The following is a 23,303-nucleotide window of genomic DNA, read 5'->3' as shown; positions in this document are numbered from 1 at the left end:
TCAAAGTTTCATAACTTTGCCTGCGAATATCAGAGAAGCAAAACTAAATGGCATTTGAAGCGTAATTCACAACATTTCAACAATATCCAGGTCAAACTTCTAACCTTTGACTTGACCACAATCGTCAGTGATGAGTCCTTCAGTCTGATTTTTCAACTTGCCGAAGCTCTTTTGTCATCACTGAATGACGCAAGGCACCCTTGCCATTAATATCATGACTTTATGAAGTACGTTTTCATGTGACATACACCAGACTTTTGATGCAGGCATCGCTAACTGTAGGCCCATCCCTAATGGCCCTTGAACTGAGTGACTTGAGTGGACCATTTCAGAGGACATTTCAGAGTCAACTACATTGCTATGGGTCTGGAGTCATGTGCAGGCCAGACCGGGTAAGGACGGCAGATTTCATAAAATCTCTCCAGTGCAGAAAGAGGCCATTTGCCCTATTGAGTCTGCATCGACTCTCTAAAAGAGCACCCCACCTAAGCCTGGCCCCGGCCCTATCCCCGCAACCCCACCTAACCTGCACATCTTTGGACTGCAGGAGGAAACCGGAGCACTCGGAGGAAAAACACACAGACACGGGGAGAATTTGCAGTCGCCCAAGGCCGGGATTGAACCCGGGTCCGTGGTGCTGTGATGTATCAGCGATAACCACTGTGCCACCCTCACGCCCCTTCCCTAAAGGATGGGTGTTTACAACAATGGTTTCATGGTTATCAAGAAACTTCTTTAAAATTGGATTCAAATTTCACCATCTGCCATGGTGGGATTGGAACCCAGCGTCCCTAGTGCAATACCCTTGACAACAGAGGTACCAGTAGTACTCACTGCCAACAGCCAATGGTGGGTCGTCTCCAGGTGGCAGGTAGCACAAAAACTCCCGTCTCCCCACAGTATCAGTGCGTGCAGTTTTCGGCAGTGTGTGCGCTGGGGATGGTTGTATGTGAGCACATGTTGCACAGGTAAATATACAAAGTATTATACATAGTTCTGCAGAAGGGTCATACAGACTCGAGACGTTAACTGTTTCTCTCCACAAATGATGCCAGACCTGCTGAATATTTTCTGTTTTTATTTACAGCGGACTGCTTTGCTCCCTGGCTATCCATTGTTACCGTAACGCAGCCATTTTCAAACTCAGGGTGGGTCACAGAGAAATTGGCCACGGCGTTCCCGATCGCAGGAACAAGTGCACAACAGCCCCCCTCGGCTTTTAAAAATACCAGCCGCGACCGGCTTTCAAGAATGCCTGCCGTCCCGCGCATGCGTGCCCCCTCAGCCGGATGTAGCAGTACGTAGGGAGGGACGCGAGACGGCCAGACTGCCTCCTCTGTACGGCGGCAGAGATCAGGGGCGGGATTCTTCGGGAACCGGCAACTCTGGCGCTAAGGATCGGCGTGAACCACTCGGGCGTCGGGCCGCCCCGAAGGGGCAGAATCCTCCGCACCTTCAGGGGCTAGGCCGGCGCCGGTGTAGCTTGCGCCGCGCCACCCGGCGCGGAAGGGGCTTGGCGCCACGTCAACCAGCGGCGAAGGGCCTCCGCCGGCCGGCACGAGTTGGCGCATGCGCGGGAGCGCCAGCGTGTGCCGGCGTCATCCCAGCGCAAGCGCAGGGGGGTTCAACTCCGCGCCCGCCATCGCAGACCGTTACACCAGCCGGCGCGGAGGAATAGAGTCCCCCCATGGCACAAGCCTGCCTGCGGATCGGTGGTCTCCGATCAAAGGCCAGGCCACCATGGGGGCACCCCCCCCGGGGGCCAGATCCCCCCGCGCCCCCCTGAGGACCCCGGAGGCCGCCCGTGGAACAGGTCCCGCCGGTAAGTGCCTGTCGTAACATACGCTGGCAGGACTGGCCAAAAACGGGCGGCCACTCGGCCCATCATGGACCGGAGACTCGCCGGGGGGGGGGGGGGGGCGGTTCCAGCGGCCGCCGACCGGCGCAGCGCGATTCCCGCCCCCGCCAAATCCCCGTCGCCGGAGAATTCGGCAGCCAGCGGGGGCAGGATTCACACCGCCCCCCCGGTGATTCTCCGACCCAGCGGGGGGTCGGAGAATCCCGCCCCAGGCCACGCGCCCAGTACACTGACTGCACCTGCTCTGGGCATGAAATTACAGAGGGGAGCTTCCTCGTTTTGTAGCTGCCAGCAAGCAAGCAACAGGACTGCGTGAAGAACTGAAGATGGATCTTTTCGGACTAAGGAGGAAAGGGCCAGAGACACAAATAGGCCAGGATCTCACAACTGAATCTGCTGGAGAGAGCTGCTCAGGAGAGTCCACGGCAGGACAAAGCAGTGGTGGTGTGAGCTGCAGGACCTCTGAGGAACAACCCATCCAGAAGTCTGACATTGAATGACAAAGCAAGTGAGATCGTGAGGACCAAGCAGGCTCACCTGTCGCATTAAAGGTAAGTGAAAATGGTGGGTTGGGAAGGTCGGCAGCGTGGGTCCCGAAGATCGCCCGATTGGTAAAAATGGGTCCCCGGAAAAAAAGTTTGAAAAGCACTGCTGTGTCACCCACAGTAACACAGAGCGAAATACCTCAGGAACTGTATGGAATCGGCTGGACCGGGAGACATTACAACTGTGGCCGGGCGAAGTGGGTGAGTTTAACCCAGGATTCTCACTCCCCTCACTGTGGTACAGTGACACCTGCTGGGAGGGAAACGCTCGAAGCTCCTGGGTGAAGGCAGAGGCGGGCTGGGCCGTGACGCCTCCCACAGTCAAACAGCTCCGTGGTGCTCACTCTCCAGCCCCACACCGGTGGCTGCCATACGGGATGGGGGAACGGCGACCGTGGAACTCTGCAGCCAGAGGGGCGGGAGTGTGGCGATTTCAGCCTGGTGGGAAGAGCGACAGAGGCCTAAGAAACGGGAGGTGTGGCTTCAATTCCCACCACAGCAGCTGGGAAATTTAAATCCGGTGAGTATCGGCATTGGTGACTACGTAACGAACAAATCGTTTGACAAACCTATCTGGTTCACTAATGCGTCTTTAGGGACGGAACTTGCCGTCCTTACCCGGTCTGGCCTACATGTGACTCCAGACCCACAGCAATGTGGTTGACTACTAATTGTCCTCCTGAACAAGGGGCGATTAGGGGTGATTTGATTGATATTTTTTGTCACATGTATCGAAGTACAGTGAAAAGTATTTTTCTGCGGCCAAGGGAACATACACAGTACGTACATAGTAGACAAAAGAATAATCGACAGAGTACGATGTGCAGAGGAGATTCACTAGGCTAATCCCAGATCTGAAGGGGTTGGATTACGAGGAGAGGTTGAGTAGACTGGGACTGTACTCGTTGGAATTTAGGAGGATGAGGGGGGGATCTTACAGAAACATATAAAATTATGAAGGGAATAGATAGGATAGATGCGGGCAGGTTGTTTCCGCTGGCGGGTGAAAGCAGAACTAGGGGGCATAGCCTCAAAATAAGGGGAAGTAGATTTAGGACTGAGTTTAGGAGGAACTTCTTCACCCAAAGGGTTGTGAATCTATGGAATTCCTTGCCCAGTGAAGCAGTAGAGGCTCCTTCATTAAATGTTTTTAAGATAAAGACAGATAGCTTTTTGAAGAATAAAGGGATTAAGGGTTATGGTGTTCAGGCCGGAAAGTGGAGCTGAGTCCACAAAAGATCAGCCATGATCTCATTGAATGGCGGGGCAGGCTCGAGGGGCCAGATGGCCTACTCCTGCTCCCAGTTCTTATGTTCTTAGTACATTGACAGTGGTGCATCAACAAATAGTGATTGGTTATAGTGCGGAACAAGGGCAAACAAGAGCAGCATATGACATTGTGAATAGTGTTCTTACAGGGAACAGATCAGTCCAAGGGGAGAGTCGTTGAGGAGTCTTGTAGCTGTGGGGAAGAAACTGTTCCTATGTCTGGATGTGCGGGTCTTCAGACTTCTGTACCTTCTGCCTGATGGAAGGGTCTGGAAGAAGGCAATGCCTGGGTGGGAGGGGTCTCTGATAATGCTGTCTGCCTTCCTGAGGCAGCGGGAGGTGTAGACAGAATCAACGTGGGGGTGGCAAGCTTGTGTGATGCGTTGGGCTGAGTTCACCACACATCTGCAGTTTCTTGCGATCTTGGGCCGAGCAGTTGCCATACCAGGCTGTGATGCAGCCGGATAGGATGCTCTCTATGGCATATCTGTAGAGGTTTGTGAGAGTCGATGCAGACATGCCGAATTTCTTTAGCTTCCGTAGGAAGTAGAGACATTGTTGAGCTTTCTTGACTGTTGCATCAACGTGAGTGGACCAGGACAGACAGTTGGTGATCGTGACCCCCAGGAACTTAAAGCTATTGACCATCTCCACTTCGGAGCCATTGATGTAGACGGGGGGGGGGGGGGGGGGGGGGGGGTGTAATGGGGATGGGTAATAAAGACAGGGTTAGCCAGCGACACCCATGTCGCATGAACGTCTGAAAGAAAAAATTGATTCCAGGCCCACAGCAATGTGGTTTATTCTTCATTGCTTTACGAAATGATTTGGCCAATCGCTCGAGTTGTATCAACATTTGCTTCGACAGACCACAGCAGTTTTCAGCGTGGCTCACCACCATTACTATCTCATAATACCTGGGTAGGTTCTTGCCATGGACTGGGCGCCAATCCCAACAGCACTGGCTTGGGCCCACTTGATGGCCACAGAAGATGCGTTCACGACGTGATCCTGCTACAATGCCAATGGCAGATGTTACTGGCAGGAGTGATTCCTGTTTCGCCAGAGCACCCTTCAAACTAAATAATCTGTCCGCGGGCTTGGGGGTGGCTCTCCGACCCTCCTTCCCCAGCTGCGTGCTCCCCGGCGGCGAGAGGCAGAACTCCGTTTGCTACTGGCAGAATACCCAGCCTTCCGCAGGACCAGAAAATTCCGACCCATGCAGCTGTTCTTCCGAACATGGGGCGGGATTCTCCGTAATCGGCGTGATGTCCGCCGACTGGCGCCCAAAATGGCGCAAATCAGTCGGGCATCGCGCCGCCCCAAAGGTGTGGAATGCTCCGCATCTTGGGGAGCCGAGCCCCAACCTTAAGGGGCTAGGCCCGCGCCGGATGAATTTCCGCCCCGCCAGCTGGCGGAAAAGGCCTTTGGTGCCCCGCCAGCTGGCGTGAAAATGACATCTCCGGGCGGCGCATGCGCGGGAGCGTTAGCGGCCGCTGACGGCATTCCGGCGCATGCGCAGTGGATGGGGTCTCTTCCGCCTCCGCCATGGTGGAGACCATGGCGAAGGTGGAAGGAAAAGAGTGCCCCCACGGCACATGCCCGCCTGCGGATCGGTGGGCCCCGGTCGAGGGCCAGGCCACCGTGGGGGCACCCCCCCAGCGCCAGATCGCCCCGCACCCCCCCCAGGACCCCGGAGCCCGCCCGCACCGCCTGCTCCCGCCGGTAAGATAGGTGGTTTAATCCACGCCGGCGGAAGAGAGTTTACAGCGGCGGGACTTAGGCCCATCGCGGGCCGGAGAATCGCCGGGGGATTCCTGCCGACCGGCGCGGCGCGATTCCCGCCCCCGCCGAATCTCCGGTGGCGGAGAATTTGTGACACGGCGGGGGCGGGATTCACGCCGGCCCCCGGCGATTCTCCGACAGGGGGCCGGAGAATCCCGCCCATGAACTCTGTTTAGATGTTGCCGGACCTGCTTAACTGCTACTCGGACGGTCTGTTTCGATTTCAGATTCCTAGCATCTGCAGCACTTCTGTTTTTATCGACTGAAGCACGAGCTCTGTTTCTTTCGTGTCTCATTAGGAGCAGGAAGCTAATAAACCCTCGTCCTGTGCTCATAAACTGTGAATAAGTAAATAAAGAAAAAGGTCACCCCATCCTCTGAGACATGGCCAAAGCTGCACAGAGGTGACGGAGCTTCCTCATTGAGTGACCCTCCATCTTAGTGGGCCCCAAGATTGAAACCGGGCTTGTATCACTAACCGTGACCCCATGAATAAGATTGATACATTTCCGGGCAGCGCTGCGGCGCAATGGTTAGCACTGCCGCCTCGCGACGGCAGGGGCCCGGGTTTGATCCCGGGTTTGCACGTTCTCCGCGTGTCTTCGTGGGTCTCACCGCCCCCCCCCCCCCGCCCCCCCACCCCCGTCCCAACCCAAAAAGATGTGCAGGGCAGGTGGATTGGCCACGCTAAATTGCCTCTTAATTAGAAAAGAAAATACATTTAATGCACGCCGAATATGAAATGAAAATCGCTTATTGTCACAAGTCGGCTTCAAATGAAGTTCCTGGGAAAAAACCCTCGTCGCCACATTCCGGCGCCTGTTCGGGGAGGCTGGTACGGGAATATTTCGCAATGAGTTGTAGAAAATCGCTGTGATATTAATAGAACTGTCTTCCTTTTCAAATGGTAAAAACAAAAGAAACATTTGCACTTTGGACACAAGAGGGACTGCAAGGCTCTCACGGTCAATATAGTGAGCAATCAGCTCGCTCCTCACTTCATCCGCCCCTCATTTTAGTCACAGAGTAGGAAAAAACTACATGGACGCAAATCAGCTGAGTGTGGTGACCCTGCCTGTGGGCAACAAAATATCTTGTGGGGCCGCACTCGGGAACCCTGATGACCCTCCTCTGGCCCCCAGGCTGCAGGACGCCCACCACTGTTCTACGTTGTAAAACTGAACCGGGGACGCTTGATGCTCAAATCTTGGGTGTCTGAAATGGAGAGGGTTCACTTTCCGCACCTAACCTTGAAGAACCTAAATCTGTAACTTAACAAATGGAACGGCCAACAACTATTTTCTTCACCGATTCCTGACAACGTCTCAGATTGGGATAATTTCCTGCAGCGCCATCTGGTGGCTTCAAAGGGAACTGCTTTGTCAACTGCTGTGAAGCCAAAAGCATCTAAATCAATTCAGCAAAGTTGGGCGGCATGATGGTTAGCACTGCTGCCTCACAGCAACAGGGACCCAGGTTCCATTCCGACCTTGGGTGACTGTGCGGAATCTGCACGTTCTCCCGTGTGTGCGTGGGTCTCCTCCGGGTGCTCCAGTTTCCTCCCACAAGTCTAGAAAGACGTGCTCGTTAGGTAATTTGGACATTCTGGATTCTCCTTCCGTGTACCCGAACAGGCGCCGGAATGTGGCGACTAGGGGCTTTTCACAGTAACTTCATTGCGGTGTTAATGTAAGCCTACTTGTGACAATAAAGATTATCAGTATTATCACTGGGGGTTTGGCCAGAGTGATGAACTTGTGTCCCCTCTACTCTCATTGTCTTGTGATGTTAATACACCACCAATTGGCATGACAGCGATTGACAGTCCATATATCCACCAAAAAGACCCAATATTGCTCATGCTGGGAATCTGAAATGTAACCCTCATTGTCACAGATAATCATAGAATTTACAGTGCAGAAGGAGGCCATTCGGCCCATCGAGTGCGCACCGGCTCTTGGAAAGAGCACCCCACCCAAGGTCAACACCTCCACCCTATCCACCATAACCCAGTAACCCCACCCAACACCAAGGGCAATTTTGGACACTAAGGGCAATTTATCATGGCCAATCCACCTAACCTGCACATCATCTTTGGACTGTGGGAAGAAACCGGAGCACCCGGAGGAAACCCACGCACACACGGGGAGGATGTGCTCTTTCAAAGAGCCGGTGCAGACTCGATGGGCCGAATGGCCTCCTCCTGCACTGTAAATTCTATGAAATCTGTAATTCCGCAAAATCTAATTCTTTGACCAAACATGTGATCATCTCTCCTGTTACACCTTTATGTGGCTAAGCGTCGAATTTCATTGAACAAGACTCTGGTGATGCATCTTGGGACTTTCCCTGTTTGCGAAAAGGGGTTATGTAAGCATGTGATGTTGACATTAGAGGGTATTGTGGGTAATAGGCGGTGGTCTCCGCTCCTTTGGCAGGAGATTGGCTGATGTCTTGGCAAGTCCTTCAAACCCCCCCTTTCCCGCCGGTTTCTACCAATCCTCCATCAAAAAGATCCTACTCAAGGTCAGGAGGTCACTGGGGAAATTCTACACATGGTTAGCTAAATATTACTGTAAATAAGCAAAGAAACGTGACTGTTGCCATTCCCGGCATTTTGCAGCAAGACATTCCCATGATCCCATCATTGTTGTCAATGTTTTTCAGTTCCTGATGTGTGTCTTTCATACAAATGTCCGCCTGCTTCGAGATGTCGAAATGTCAGGGGACCAGTCTGCTACTGCAATCAGGGGTTTCGTTTATGTTTGCCACATCACAACTGTACGACTGGGCAAGCATACTGTGCAGGTAAGATCGGCGTGTTCCAGTGACGACTTGTGTCAATATTGCTCCAGAGTTTCCATACGATGCCAAGCGCTCGACCGAAAGGGTCCAGAGGAGGTTCACAAGAACTATCCCTGGAATGAAGAGCTTGGCGTATGAGGAGAGGTTGAGGACTCTGGGTCTGTACTCGTTGGAGTTTAGAAGGATGAAGGGGGATCTTATTGAAACTTACAGGATACTGGGAGGCCCGGATAGAGTGGACGTGGAGAGGATGTTTCCACTAGTAGGAGAAACTAGAACCCGAGGGCACAGCCTCAGACTGAAGGGACGATCCTTTAAAACATTATGGGCAGCACGGTAGCCTTGTGGATAGCACAATTGCTTCACAGCTCCAGGGTCCCAGGTTCGATTCCGGCTTGGGTCACTGTCTGTGCGGAGTCTGCACATCCTCCCCGTGTGTGCGTGGGTTTCCTCCGGGTGCTCCGGTTTCCTCCCACAGTCCAAAGATGTGCAGGTTAGGTGGATTGGCCATGATAAATTGCCCTTAGTATCCAAAAATTGTCCTTAGTGTTGGGTGGGGTTGCTGGGTTATGGGGATAGGGTGGCGGTGTTGACCTTGGGTAGGGTGCTCTTTCCAAGAGCCGGTGCAGACTCGATGGGCCGAATGGCCTCCTTCTGCACTGTAAATTCTATGATACTATGAAAACAGAGGGTGGCGAATCTGTGGTACTCTGCCGCAGAAGGCTGTGGAGGCCAAATCACTGAGTGTCTTTAAGACAGAGATAGATATGTTCTTGATTAATAAGGGGATCAGGGGTAATGGGGAGAAGGCAGGAGAATGGGGATGAGAAACATATCAGCCATGATTGAATGGGCCGAGTGGCCTAATTCTGCTCCTATATTTTATGATCTTGTTCAATTGTTCATGCCCAGTTGCCTTTGGCAAAGTGGCCTTTCCCTTTGAATCACTGCAGAACTTGCACTGCTGGTGTTCCATAATAATGTTCAGACAATGAAGGAATTTGACCAAGCGAATATGGTATCTGAGACTGATAACTTTGGAGCAAAGGAAACCCCCAGTGGCCTCCCCTACACCCCAACTCTTCCCTTCCCGGGGTAATCAATGGTATGGGATTTGCCAATGAGAATGCCATTGGAAGCTGGGGGAAGGGGAAAGAAGATCGAATCCTTGATTCCCAGTCTCAGGGTCTAACGGCGGCACGGTAGCACAGTGGCTAGCACTGTTGCTTCACAGCGCCAGAGTCCCAGGTTCGATTCCCGGCCTCGGATGACTGTGTGGAATCTGCACGTTCTCCCCGTGTCTGCATAGGTTTCCTCCTACAAGGTGCTCCGATTTCCTCCCACAAGTCCCGAGAGGCATGCTCTTAGGTAATTTGGACATTCTGAATTCTCCATCTGTGTACCCCAACGGGCGCTGCAGCGTGGCGACGAGGGGATTTTCACAGTAACTTCAATGCAGTGTTCTACTCTTCATGGCCCACAAGTAGCGCTGTAAAGTCACCTGTTACTGACTCCCTTCAGCCGTCTGGTTTGCCAAAGCCCAGGAAACCCTGCTGGTCACCGTTAAATCTGTAAAACAGGCTGAGTGAGAGACTGCCAGCCACACCAGTTAAATTCGCCAACCTGCCACCCATCCACCTCCTGTCCTGCCCTCCAATAAAGCCGGAAATGGTTGGGTTAGAGGCGAATTGGAGGCCAGGCGGGAGCTTTAAAAAATGTTTTCATCGACACATCATTTGGCCACTGAAAATCAGACCACTGTTTCCACAATGCATGATGCACCCACACAGTGATCCACTGAAAGACTAAACAAAAGGTCAACTTAATCATTTATTCACAGACGTGGACGAGTGCAAGATGAAGAGGTCACACTGTGGCACTGGTGCGACCTGCGTGAACACGATTGGAGGTTATTGCTGTGTAGTCAACGCGACAAGTGGGAAAGAGAGCAGCAAAATATGTTCACGTGAGACATTGTTAACATTCATTAACATTCTCCTCGCCATTTCAAATCCTCGGAGGACCAAGTAGGTGGATTGGCCATGATAAACTGCCCTTAGTGTCCAGAATTGCCCTTAGTGTTGGGTGGGGTTACTGGGTTATGGGGAACGGGTGGAGGTGTTGACCTTGGGTGTGGTGCTCTTTCCAAGAGCTGGTGCAGACTCGCTGGGCCGAATGGCCTCCTTCTGCACTGTAAATTCTATGTTAAAAGTAGTTCCCAAGTGTTGCTCAGGACGATTTCCGTTCTCGAACTTGTATATTTTGGTTTTGGATTCCGAAACACGTCAGATGTCCAGAAAATTGGATTTTCTTTTTTGAACCGTTTCCAAACAGAGTCAAACTCTGCTTATAATTCAGACTGGCATTCGCCGCTTGTCGATACCTCCATTCCCCAGCCTGACGATGATCGCCGTGCATTGCAGAGTGGCCCTCTCCATCGCCGACTGTGATACAAGTGGTGAAAAAAAAAACATAATTTGCAAATCTTGAGTTAGCTGTGGACGCCCAACTTCCAAAAGGAAGGGAATCACGGGCTAGTAATAATAATAATAATCTTTTATTGTCGCAAGTAGGCTTCAATGAAGCTACTGCGAAAAGCCCCGAGGCGTCACATTCTGGCGCCTGTTCGGGTCCACGGAGGGGAAATTCAGAATTCTCAGCCGGTACGAGAATTGAACTCGCGCTGCTGGCCTTGTTCTGCATCACAAGCCAGCTATCGAGCCCACTGAGCTAAACCAGCCTCCCAGCCGCCTCCTGTCCTGCCCTCCAATAAAGCTGGAAATGGTTGGGTTAGAGGCGAATTTGGGGCCAGGTGGGAGCTTTAAAAAAAATTTTAATCGACACATTATTTGGTCATTGAAAATCAGACCACTGTTTCCACACTGAATGATGCACCCACACAGAGAAAGGGGCTAGCGTTTCGAGTCCAGATGACCCTTTCTCAAAGCTCAGTTTTGACAAAGAGTCATCTGGACTCGAAACGTTAGCTCTTTTCTCTCCCTCCAGATGCTGCCAGACCTGCTGAGATTTTCCAGCATTTTCTCTTTGGTTTCAGGGGCTAATAATTGTTCAGGGATGGAATGTGGGTTTACAGGAAACCGCCACCATGGGACATTTATTTATATGTGATCAGTTCGGGAATGAACCATATGACACTAATCTTGTGCCTTTATTCCCCCAGAATGTGAATATAATTGCTATTTCAACAACAAGGAGGTTGGCGTTTCCAATTCGATGGTATCCGAACAAATGGTAAGTGTATAAAACGCAGAGGAACACAAAGGAAGAGCTTGCATTTATATAGCGCCTTTCGTGATCTCAAGCCCAAAGCACTTCATAGCCAATGAAGTCGTTTTGAAGTGCAGACAGCGCTGCAATACACAGCAAGATCCCAGAAACAGCAGCATAGCTTGGTAACTTTGAGTCATTTGGCCATCTCAGTCTAGGCCTATCCTTGTAGTCTCCAATTGTCAACTGTCGGGGCCGGTTTTGCTCGGTTGGCCGGACAGCTGGTTCGTGACGCAGAGCGAGGCCAACCTCGCGGGTTCAATTCCCGTACCGGCTGAGGTTATTCATGAAGGTTCTCACCCGTGCTCCTTGCCTGAGGGGTGGTGACCCTCAGGTTAAATCACCTCCAGTCAGCTCCCCCCCCTCAAAGGGGAACGCAGCCTGTGGTCATCTGCAGTTTGGGCGATTTTACTGTCAACTGTGGTGGAGGCAACCACGTGTCTTAGGAGTCTGTTTCACGGCCTCCGCTGTGTTGAGGGCACAGGTGGTTGCTGGAGGGACTTTCTTTTGACTTTGAGTTTCATTCAGAATGTTCAACTGTCACCCCATTTGTTCCAGCTTTGAGCTGACCCTCTGCGTCACGTTTTCCAATCCCAATTCTCTTCCCGCACCTAGTGGTCACTAAGGCAGACATTTGTCCATTTCCACAGCTAATAATTCCTGGAGCAGGTCACTCGTCTGTCGCCAGGGGCTTATAGCTTGAGGGACGTCACTCCACATCGTGGCTGACCAGGAGTCTCCCCCGCTCTTACCGCCAGCCATTGGTGCGTTGGGAAGGATTTTGCCAGTTGGCACAATCAACCTGCCTGGCCAGGTTACGAACGCACCTTCCTTGCCCATCAAAACCTGAGGTGGAACTCGAACCCGTAAGTTCTGGCTCCGGGGCAGTGACGCCGCTCCAAAAGACCTCCCTACATCAGGTCATCTGCTCGCCTCAGAAACAAAGCTCCCAACCTTTGAGGGAAAGCTTATAAAATTGAATCCTTCGAATTGGAATTGGGACGGTTACGTGAGGACCCATTATAGGTTTTCAAAGTTGGGAATGGCTTACTGTCGCTGAAGTCCCTTCGAAGGGCAGTCACTGCTGTAAGAGTAGGAATCATGGCAGCCATTTAGTGCACAGAAAGATCCCACAAGCTGCAAGATGATGAAAGGCAGATAAATCTGTTTTTGTGGGGCTGGTTGTGAGATAAATATCGATTAGGATAGAACATGAGGGAGAACTAGATATATAAAGCCCCTTAAGGGCAGTAAAGTGCTCCAGGACGTACTGAAACAACAACAACTTGTATTTATATGGCACCTTTCACATCGTAAGATGTTCCAAGGAGCTTAATGAAGGGAAATTTGGCACCAAGCCTCAAGAGGGGGTATTAGGGCAGATGACACGAAAGTTTGTCAAAGAGGTAGGTTTAAAATAGTGTCTTACAGGAAGACAGTGAGGTAGAGGAGCAAAGAGATTCAGAGAGGGATTTCCAAAGCTGGGCGATTGAAAGCTCAGGCACAAATGGCAGAGTGATCAAATTCTCTTTCCTTTCAAACAATATTCGGCTCTCCTGACCGTCCTGCCCAAGTGGACAATCTCAAGTTTTCCCTAGTTACACTCTGCCAGATTTTTCTTTCCACTCACCAAACCAGTTTATAATCCCTCCGCAAACTCTTTGTGTCCTCCCCGCAACTTCCTTTCCTAACTCTCTCTCTCTGCAGTAGTTCGGTCAATTGCGGCCAGATTGAGTTGATGTCGCAGTGGAGATTCAAGGCGGGATTCTCCACTCCCGCGGCTTGTCAATGGGATTTCCCATGGAAGCCACTCCACACCATCGGGAAACCTATGTGCTGTCGGCAGGAATGGAAAATCCCAACGGCTGGAGACTTCCAGACCAGGAGATCGATCGCTGAATGCGCTGGCAGGCCGATATTTGGCACTGCATTGAGTGTTTAGTGTACCACGATGTCGATATTCATTTTTAAAATGGCTGCTCCCTTTCTCGATCCTGTTAACAGTGTATGAGCTCATGTCAAATGGAGGCTCTGTACAAGAACATGTCGAGGATCAGCAAGACATCAGGAAAGGACGGCAAATGTACTCAGTTCCTGGATAACGCGGAGAATATTCTGATGGCTCTCGTCGAAGTTCCATCGAAACGGAGTGAAGAACGAAAGTCAATGCTGGACTCTGGTAATGGGCGAATGGTTTTCCGATCCCTGATTAAGGCAACACCTCATTCCGCCCCTCCCCATTATTAGTTAACGAGAAACTCCATTCATTGTAGCAATACTATCAACGCCCCATAATGGAGTGTGGGGCAGTGCAGTGTATGTCTTAATATATGCTCATACATGCCAAACCGCATACGCACTGGAATTGTGCAAATTAGCAACAGAAGGACGCCATTCCACGCCTTGTTCCTGCTCTGCCACTCAATCAGGTCACCACTGATCTGCGCACCATCTCCATTTCCCTTCCATTTCTCCGTATCCCTTAACACCATACCCAGCACAAGTATTACTATCTTAATCATAAGAGCTCCAGCCTTCCCACAGCATTCAGGGCCTTTGGGGTGGGGAAGATAGATGGAGATTTTTACCACCCTTCTGGATGAAAAATGTTTCCTGATTTTTCTCCTGATTTTTTCTTTGATTTGAAGACTATCTCCGCCTGTTCTTGATTTCCTGCCACTACATCCTCCGGGTGGACCCTATCAAATCTCTTTAACTTTTCAAACACCTTGGTCAGAACCTGCGATTAGACTGATACAAAGTCCATCCATGGAAGGCAAGTGGGGCTATGGGGCGAATTTAAGGGGACCTGGGTGAGCAGAATGGGAGAAGGCACAGAGATCGAAGGGCAGAGTTGGCACGGCCATCACCTTCTTGCCACCATTTCTCAACCGCAGGGGAGATGTTGGACGGCCCTCCTGGCCCAGGATCACCTTAATGCAGCAGTGACTTTTTTTCAGCGTTTAGTGAGCCCTCTGTTGAATGCATAGCCCACCTGGTGAACCCCAGTGTGCTTCCTGAGGGCTCGGAATGGGGGCTCCCCCTAATTAGGTTCAATCAGTGACCCTCGGAGGAAGCCCTCGGTGTCAATGGATGACCCCATGACAACAACCCCCTTTGCTCTTACCAACCCCGCCTTCCCCTCATCTCTCTCCCCTCCCCCGCTCCCCGACGATCCCAACTCCAGTTATCTCATCCCAAGGACAGAGTCGATCAATGCATCTCTCGGCTGGGCGCAGTTCCAGCAGTGGCCACCATTCCTGGAATGGAGCCGTGATGGCAGCTCATCAGCTGAGCCCACTGGGGGCTCACCCTGGCTCCCCGGCCCACCGTCAGGGGCCACTGCCACCCTGGCAAGGTCCGGCCTTATGAGTGAGGGAGCCCGCGGTCAAAGAAGCATCACTATTATTCTATGAACGCGTACTAACATTGAGCACTGCTTTTTACGCACACAGGGAGGAAGGCCTTCCCACCTGGATCTGAAGAGAGATCGCAGAGATAGAATAGAATTAAACCATTTTATTTCACAGCAATGCTGATAGCCGGAGAGAAATTTGGATGTGAATTGAGGCCTTTAAGTAAGAAAATAGGAGCTGGAACAGCAGGAATTAACAGTCAACTCTTGAATTTTTAGAAATCGTAATAAGGCGTCAAAGGAAGCCTCAAAGGCCCATAAGGATATCGGCAGAGGGGAACTCCATGGAAGTTGATCCAATTGTATTTGCTGGCCCGGCATCTGGTAAGATATCATTAATAACTGCTGCAATGTCTACCTCTGATAGGTTAACAGGGGCGCTGCGTCACAAAAAACCCAAGTTAAATGGAATTCAATTGAAAAATTGAGCCACCTGGTGAACCTTTTTCAGGCACTACATGGCTGCCTAAGGCCCCAAATTGGTGGGGAGGAAGTGCGCACACAGCCCCATCTGGAAGTGCGCCACACACCGTAGTGGGATAGAACAATTACGGGGTGTCCTTTGCCCGTTCCTGGAGTAGGCCTCAGGCTCTTTCCTAAAGGACCTAACACTGGCTTCCAGGCCTTGACTGCAGCTCGAATTCTCCAAATGTTGGTGAAGTAGAAAATGTGGGTAGAAAGAGTAGAAAAGGCTTACCACTGCCCACATTCTTTACCAAGATTCCTGTTTTCCCTCAGGCCTTTCGTCCAGGGTATATCTGGTTTTATTTATTCTTTCATGGGGTGTGAACGTTGGTGACAAAGGCCAAGGCTTGTGGCCCATCCCTAATTGCACGTGAACTGAGTGGCCATTGCAGAGGGCATTTGAGAATCAACCACATTTTTGGGGGTCTGGAGTCACATGTAGACCAGACAGGGGAAGGCAGGCCGATGTCCTTCCCTAAAGGGCATTAGTGAACCAGATGGATTCTTAGCAACAATCAATGGTCTCATGGTCACCATTGTTGAGATTAGCTTTGTGTTAACTGTGCTTAAATTCCACCAGCTGCTCTGGTGGGATTTGAACCCATGTCCCCAAGGGTATTAGCCTGGGCCTCTGGATTAGTAGCCCAGTGACATTGCCACCAAGTCACCACCCCCTCCTGATTGAAAATGACCAATTGTTATCAAAGTAGCTCAGTGGGTAGCACTTACCTTTGATCCAGAATGTCAGAGGTTCAACTCCCACCCCAGTGGCCAAGTCTCTATTGACACTTCCAGTGGAGTGCCTTGTTGCTAGGAACATCTTTTGGGTGTGTTGTAAACTGAGGCCTTTTCAGGTCAAAATTCCTACGGCGCAATGTTTTTAGAAACAACACATCGTGATAATAACCAAGGGGTTGACAGTGAAACTTAGTTTGGTGCGACAATTATAATTGACCTTTGTTTTCTCGCTCTCGTTTTTTTTTGCGGAACAGGTAGACGGATTCCTACCGTTGCCTTAATTGTTCACAAAAACATGGCAAACATTTTGGGCAATAACACTGAAGTGGAAGAGGAAATCGCTAAACCTATTCCACCGAGGATGGTGCTGAATTCAGCTGTATTAACAGCAGTGATAAATAGCAAGTTGAGAACCTTTCGCACCCATGCAGTAACCTTCACCTTCAGTCATACCAAGGTTCGTGAGACACCATTTCGCGATGTTCATTGATTAATGGTATGATTCAAAATTGTTCCTCGGATCACAGAATACAGCTGCGAATAGGACAGTTAGTTTCGCTGACAGTTTTGTGAGCTTGTAATAAATTCATCTCTCCTTAAATTATTTTTTTCAATGCCTGTTTGTTTATTTGGTCATTTTTAGGGATGTTAAGTGGATTCAAGGTTTTTCCAATGGGAGTATAAATAACTGTTTGATTGAATTAGATTTTAAAAGGAACATTTTTAGGGGGGTTGGAACAGCTGATTTCTTTATTTCATGAATATTTAAAAGACTTGCCAGTGCAACACATTGGTTCTGTACATAGTGGGTGCTAAAAAAGTGCTTCTAAGGCTCAACATTAGATCAATGTGAACATCAAACTTAATAACCCCCCCCCCAAACACATTAATATCTGATTTTCCATATTGTCGAATTCAAAAGAGGATGATATCCACTGGATAAAATACTTTAAAGCATCTGAATCCTTACACAATGCTGACTAATTGAATGCCTTTAAGGACAGATAGCTGTGATCAATCACTGCAATATTAATATATTTAACTTTTCAAACAGCATCTAATTAGTTCAGGTGAAGTTAGCAATATATTTCAAAATTACCAGTTAAAATATATTCCAACTCTACAATCGGCTTCCCGCAAGGTTCACAATAATAATAACTTATTGTCACAAGTAGGCTTCAATTAAGTTACTGTGAAAAGCCCCCAGTCGCCACATTCCGGCGCCTGTTCGGGGAGGCCGGTACGGGAATTGAACCCGTGCTGCTGGCATTGTTCTGCATTGCAAGCCAGTTGTTTAGCCCACTGTGCTAAACCAGCCCCTTTGACCTGGTATGATATCGCACAGCTTTCAGGAACCCGAACGCCTTGACAAAAATAGCAACCTTCAGGAAAACAGCGTTTAGAATAGGCACTTAAATGGTCAACCCTACGCCACTTTATGTGTGGGTCTGGGCACAGCCCGCCATTTTTTCCGATCCAGGGAAAATGGTGGGCGATGGGTTAGTGGCTCCACCGCGCCTCATGATTTGTTTTCCCTCCCCCCTGCCCCCACCTTGCCTGTTTACTCAGTGCCGAGAGGGGAAAATCCAGCCCTTAGACTCGATCACCTGGAACCTGAATCATTTATCAATAGCCATGCATGGTGGGAAAAGAATGTTTGGGCCAATGTTTTTATTTTTTATTTTTCCAATGAAAGGACAATTTAGCGTGGTCAAACCACCTACCCTGCACTTCTTCGGGTACTTCGAGAAAACTACCTCTGTGATCTGGGAACAGATACGCCATAATGGGCCATAAATACAATCATAAGTTCATAAGATGTCGGAGCAGAATTAGGCCATTCGTCCTATCATGGCGGACGCCTAATGAAGGGAACTAAGGGATGTTGAGAATGGGATGTATTTTTCCTGAAAGCGTCCCTTGTCTTTTCTACAGGCAAATAAAGACAATTCAAGAATATTGTGTGCCTACTGGAATCGGACAGCGCAAGGAAAGTTCTGGTCTCCCAAAGGCTGCGAGTTGGCGAACTCGAACGAAACACATACCGTGTGCAGGACGCTTCACCTTTCCAGCTTTGCTGTACTGCTGGCTCTGAAGGTATGTATGTTCGGGATGATTCGCTGCATAAGCCTGGTCCCGTCGAAGGCGGCAGGATTGTAAGAGTGGGTTCTGAAGAAGGCTAAGAGAGGCCGAGCAGCTGTGAGGGGCTGGCGAGGTTGGAAAAAAATCAGGAGGAAACACGGAGGGAGACATACGTCAAAACGAAGCGTACAGGCAGTGTTAACAAATGGAAGGTATTTCCATTGGAAGGTATCGAGTCTGTCCTGCCGTTAATGAGACCAAGGCTGATCTGGTTGTGGCCTCAACTTCTCATTCTTGCCCTACCCCGGTAACCTTTGACTCCCTGTTAGTCAGCAATCTATCTCTCTGCCTTGATAATATTCATTGACCCCCACCCCCACCGCTCTCTGGGGAAGAGAGTGACAGAGAATCTGTTCCGCCATTCAATTTGATCATGGCTGATCTTCATTTTAACACAATCCACCTGCCTTGGTTCCAGGTCCCTTAACACCCTTACCCAACAAACAAAATCTATGGGTATCAGATTTAACATTTTCAATTGATTCCCCCGAGCTGCAAAGCTTTTTGGGGAAAGAGTGTTCCAGAGTTCTTTTTGCATGAAGGAGTGTTTTCCTGATGTCACCCAAAAAGGCCTAGCTGTTATTACGTTAGTTATGCAGGTTTTCTGGGACGGGATTCACCCCTACCCGGCGGGGCGGGGGGTCCCAGCGGGACAGAGTGGCGTGAACCACTCCGGCGTCGGGCCGCCCCAGATGTGCGGAATCCTCCGCACCTTCAGGGGCTAGGCCCACCCCGGAGTGGTTGGCTCCCCGCCGGCCGGCGGGAAAGGGGCTTGGCACCACGGCAACCGGCGCCGAAGGGCCTCCGCCGGCCGGCGCGAGTCAGCGCATGCGCGGGAGCACCAGCGCGTGCCGGCGTCATCCCCGCGCATGCACAGAGGGGTTTGCTTCCGCACCGGGAAGCGGAGGACCACGGCCTCCGGTGCGGGAGGATAGAGTGCCCCCACGGCCCGCCCGCAGAGCAGTGGGCCCCGATCGCGGGCCAGGCCACCGTGGGGGCACCTCCCGGGGCCAGATCCCCCCCCGCCCCCCGCCCCCCCCCCCCAAGAACCCCGGAGCCCGCCCGCGCCGCCAGGTCCCGCCGGTAAGGGACCTACTCCAATTTACGCCGGCGGGACCGGCAAAAGACGGGCGGGACTTCAGCCCATCGCGGGCCGGAGAATTTGGGCAGCCCCGGGGCCCACTGGGTCGCGCTGGACCCCGCCATTCTCCGAGGCGGGCGGCGCGACTCACGCCGGGCCGGTTTTTGGGGGGCGGGAGAATTAGGAGGACGGCGGGGGTGTGATTCACGCCGACCCCCGGCGATTCCCCCACCCGGCGGGGAGTCGGAGAATCCCGCCCCTGGTGGTTCAATTCAAATGTCATTTTTTTAAAATAATAATTTAGAGTACCCAATTCATTTTTTCCAATTAAGGGGCAATTTAGCGTGGCCAATTCACCTACCCTGCCCATCGTTTGGGTTGTGGGGGTGAAACCCACGCAGACACTGGGAGAACGTGCAAACTCCACACGGACAGTGACCCAGAGCCGGGATCGAACCTGGGACCTCGGCGCCGTGAGGCAACAGGGCTAACCCACTGCGCCACCGTGCTGCCCCCAAATGCCATTTGATGGCGCAAAGAATGTAATTATAATAGCGCACCGCACCCTAGATCAAAGGTCGCAATCTGTGGCCTGGGGGCGGGCCATGTGGGGCCCATCTGGGTTCTGAGTGTGGGCCTCACGAGACATTTTGTTGACCGTTGTCCACATTCTGCTGATTTCCATCCGTGTAGTTATTTTTCCTATCGGTCTGGCTGAAGTGATTCCCCCGCGCTGCCGGCCTTGTTCTGCTTTACCAGCCAGCTGTTTAGCCCAATCAGCCCTGTCAGAGGCCCTGTCGTTGACTGTCAGAGCCATGCGCTCCCACCTTGGCCATAGTGTAAATATTTCTGTTGTTTTTACCATTTGAGGTTGATTACATGTTCTATTGAGAAGCAAACGATTAAGCATTCTATATAACACCCTGTGAAAGATTTGACGTGTATTAAATATATTTAATCTTATTCATGGGGCCACGGTGAGTGAACAAGCCTGATTTCAATCTCACGGCCCATTGAGATGAAGGAGGGACTCTCATGCGGCCCACTCACCAGCCTAAGTTTCCCACCAATGCCCTAAAGAGTGGAAGTGTTTGTTTAAAATTAAGTCATGGGGTGTTTGTCTCGCTGGCGAGGCCAGCATTTCGTACCCACCTCTAATCACCTTCAGCCAACCAACTGGGGTCACATGCAGGCCAGACCAGGTAAGGGTGGTGGATTTCCTTCCCTAAAGGATATTTACAAAAGGAACGGGTTTTTACAACATTCACGGTCATTGTTACACTTTTAATTCCAGATTTAGGGCAGCACGGTAGCATTGTGGGTAGCACAATTGCTTCACAGCTCCAGGGTCCCAGGTTCGATTCCGGCTTGGGTCACTGTCTGCGCGGAGTCTGCACGTCCTCCCCGTGCCTGCGTGGGTTTCCTCCGGGTGCTCTGGTTTTCTCCCACAGTCCAAAGATGTGCAGGTTAGGTGGATTGGCCATGATAAATTGCCCTTAGTGTCCAAAATTGCCCTTAGTGTTGGGTGGGGTTACTGGGTTATGGGGATAGAACATAGAACATAGAACATAGAGCAATACAGCGCAGTACAGGCCCTTCGGCCCACGATGTTGCACCGAAACAAAAGCCATCTAACCTACACTATGCCATTATCATCCATATGTTTATCCAATAAACTTTTAAATGCCCTCAATGTTGGCGAGTTCACTACTGTAGCAGGTAGGGCATTCCACGGCCTCACTACTCTTTGCGTAAAGAACCTACCTCTGACCTCTGTCCTATATCTATTACCCCTCAGTTTAAAGTTATGTCCCCTCGTGCCAGCCATATCCATCCGCGGGAGAAGGCTCTCACTGTCCACCCTATCCAACCCCCTGATCATTTTGTATGCCTCTATTAAGTCTCCTCTTAACCTTCTTCTCTCCAACGAAAACAACCTCAAGTCCATCAGCCTTTCCTCATAAGATTTTCCCTCCATACCAGGCAACATCCTGGTAAATCTCCTCTGCACCCGCTCCAAAGCCTCCACGTCCTTCCTATAATGCGATGACCAGAACTGTACGCAATACTCCAAATGCGGCCGTACCAGAGTTCTGTACAGCTGCAACATGACCTCCCGACTCCGGAACTCAATCCCTCTACCAATAAAGGCCAACACTCCATAGGCCTTCTTCACAACCCTATCAACCTGGGTGGCAACTTTCAGGGATCTATGTACATGGACACCTAGATCCCTCTGCTCATCCACACTTTCAAGAACTTTACCATTAGCCAAATATTCCGCATTCCTGTTATTCCTTCCAAAGTGAATCACCTCACACTTCTCTACATTAAACTCCATTTGCCACCTCTCGGCCCAGCTCTGCAGCTTATCTATATCCCTCTGTAACCTGCTACATCCTTCCACACTATCGACAACAGGTGTTAACCTTGGGTAGGGTGCTCTTTCCAAGAGCCGGTGCAGACTCGATGGGCCGAATGGCCTCCTTCTGCACTGTAAATTCTATGATCTATGATTTCTTTATTGAATTCACCATCTGCCACAGTGGACTTCGAACCCAGGTCCCCAGAGCATTACCTGGGGTCCCTGGATCACTGGTCCAGAGTCTTCACCACTATCTTCCCTTAATGTGTTGACCACAGTGCAACTGTGCCAATGACACACTTCGAACGGGAGCGATTCTGTGCCACACACAACTTTCGTTTCATCAGGATTTCCTGGCGTGGTCACTTCCTTAGCTGTGTGTTTGGTTTACCACTAACACTTCTCCCACAGGTACGAAGAAGAATGGACTCATTTAGTAATCCTGATGCCTGATCTTCCTGCATTGTGTCCACAGGATCTTCCAGACGTGTTTGAGGTTACTGTCATCACGTACGTTGGATTGAGCATCTCGCTGGTGTGCCTGCTGCTGGCAATTGCCACCTTTGTCACTTGCCAGTCTGTGACAGGGTTAAGGCGGACCATCCACATTCACCTGTGCCTGAGCTTGTTTGTCGCCGATCTGGTCTTCCTGATCGGAATTTCGCAGACGGAGTATCGGGTAAGGACTCCTGAAGATCATCCGGTCCGTGACAACGCGCGGAAGGGAAATAGCATCAGTCAGCTGTGCGCCCTCACTGTGGTGCAGCTGTACCATGGAGTAAAGAAGAAAATGAGGCCAATCGGCCCCTCGTGCCTGTGCCAGCCCTTTGAAAGTCTCTGAGATTTTCTCCCCCTCGGTCCCAATCCCCCTCCTCTTTCCCCGCGGCCCTGCAATTTTTTTTTCTTTTTTCCTTTTCAAACATTTACCCAATTCCTCGTTACTCTCGATTCTGCTTTCACCACGTTCCAGATTACAACCACTCGCTGTGTAAATACAAGCATGTCTCCCTGGCTTCTGGAGAAATTACCACAAATCTGCAAGCTTTGGTTATCACATCCTACCGCATTGGAAACACCTTCTTATTATTTACCCCATCAAAATACTTCATTATTTCAAAAGCTCCCCCCCCAACCCTTGATTTTTTTCTGCTTAAAGGAAAAAAATACCACTTTCTCCAGTCTTTCCAGGCCGCTGAATTGTCTGGTCCCCTTGGGATAAATCTCCTCTAGGGTTGCCAACCCCTCGAGGTTTGGCCTGGAGTTTCCAAGAATTGCAGATCTTGTCCAAGCTCTGCTGCGCACACAACCCTGGAGGAATAAGGGGCAGCGCGGTAGCACAGTGGTTAGCACAGTTGCTTCACGGCTCCAGGGTCCCAGGTTCGATTCCCAGCTTGGGTCACTGTCGGTGCGGAGTCTCTGCACGTTCTCCCCCGTGTCTGCGTGGGTTTCCTCCGGGTGCTCCGGTTTCCTCCCACAGTCCAAAGGTGTGCGGGTTAGGTAGATTGGCCGTGATAAATTGCCCTTAGTGTCCAAAATTGCCCTTAGTG

General features: G+C 50.8%; 1 protein-coding gene across 1 annotated transcript in view; it reads left to right on the top strand.

Annotated features, from left to right (window-relative positions):
* LOC140403318 (adhesion G protein-coupled receptor E3-like) overlaps window positions 1-23,303 on the top strand; it is an 89,666-nt gene that overhangs the window by 35,520 nt on the left and 30,843 nt on the right. Inside the window, exons 3-10 of the mRNA XM_072491165.1 lie at window positions 8,125-8,265; window positions 10,103-10,228; window positions 11,444-11,514; window positions 13,555-13,729; window positions 15,185-15,289; window positions 16,423-16,625; window positions 18,104-18,265; window positions 22,232-22,435. Coding sequence (XP_072347266.1) covers window positions 8,125-8,265; window positions 10,103-10,228; window positions 11,444-11,514; window positions 13,555-13,729; window positions 15,185-15,289; window positions 16,423-16,625; window positions 18,104-18,265; window positions 22,232-22,435 — 1,187 coding nt within the window. The remainder of the gene's footprint in view (window positions 1-8,124; window positions 8,266-10,102; window positions 10,229-11,443; window positions 11,515-13,554; window positions 13,730-15,184; window positions 15,290-16,422; window positions 16,626-18,103; window positions 18,266-22,231; window positions 22,436-23,303) is intronic.

Source organism: Scyliorhinus torazame, chromosome 27 (assembly GCF_047496885.1).
Source record: "Scyliorhinus torazame isolate Kashiwa2021f chromosome 27, sScyTor2.1, whole genome shotgun sequence".
Taxonomy (NCBI): Eukaryota; Metazoa; Chordata; class Chondrichthyes; order Carcharhiniformes; family Scyliorhinidae; genus Scyliorhinus; species Scyliorhinus torazame.
The sequence above is the reverse complement of the archived record's forward strand: the minus strand, read 5'-3'. Positions and strand labels throughout refer to the sequence as shown.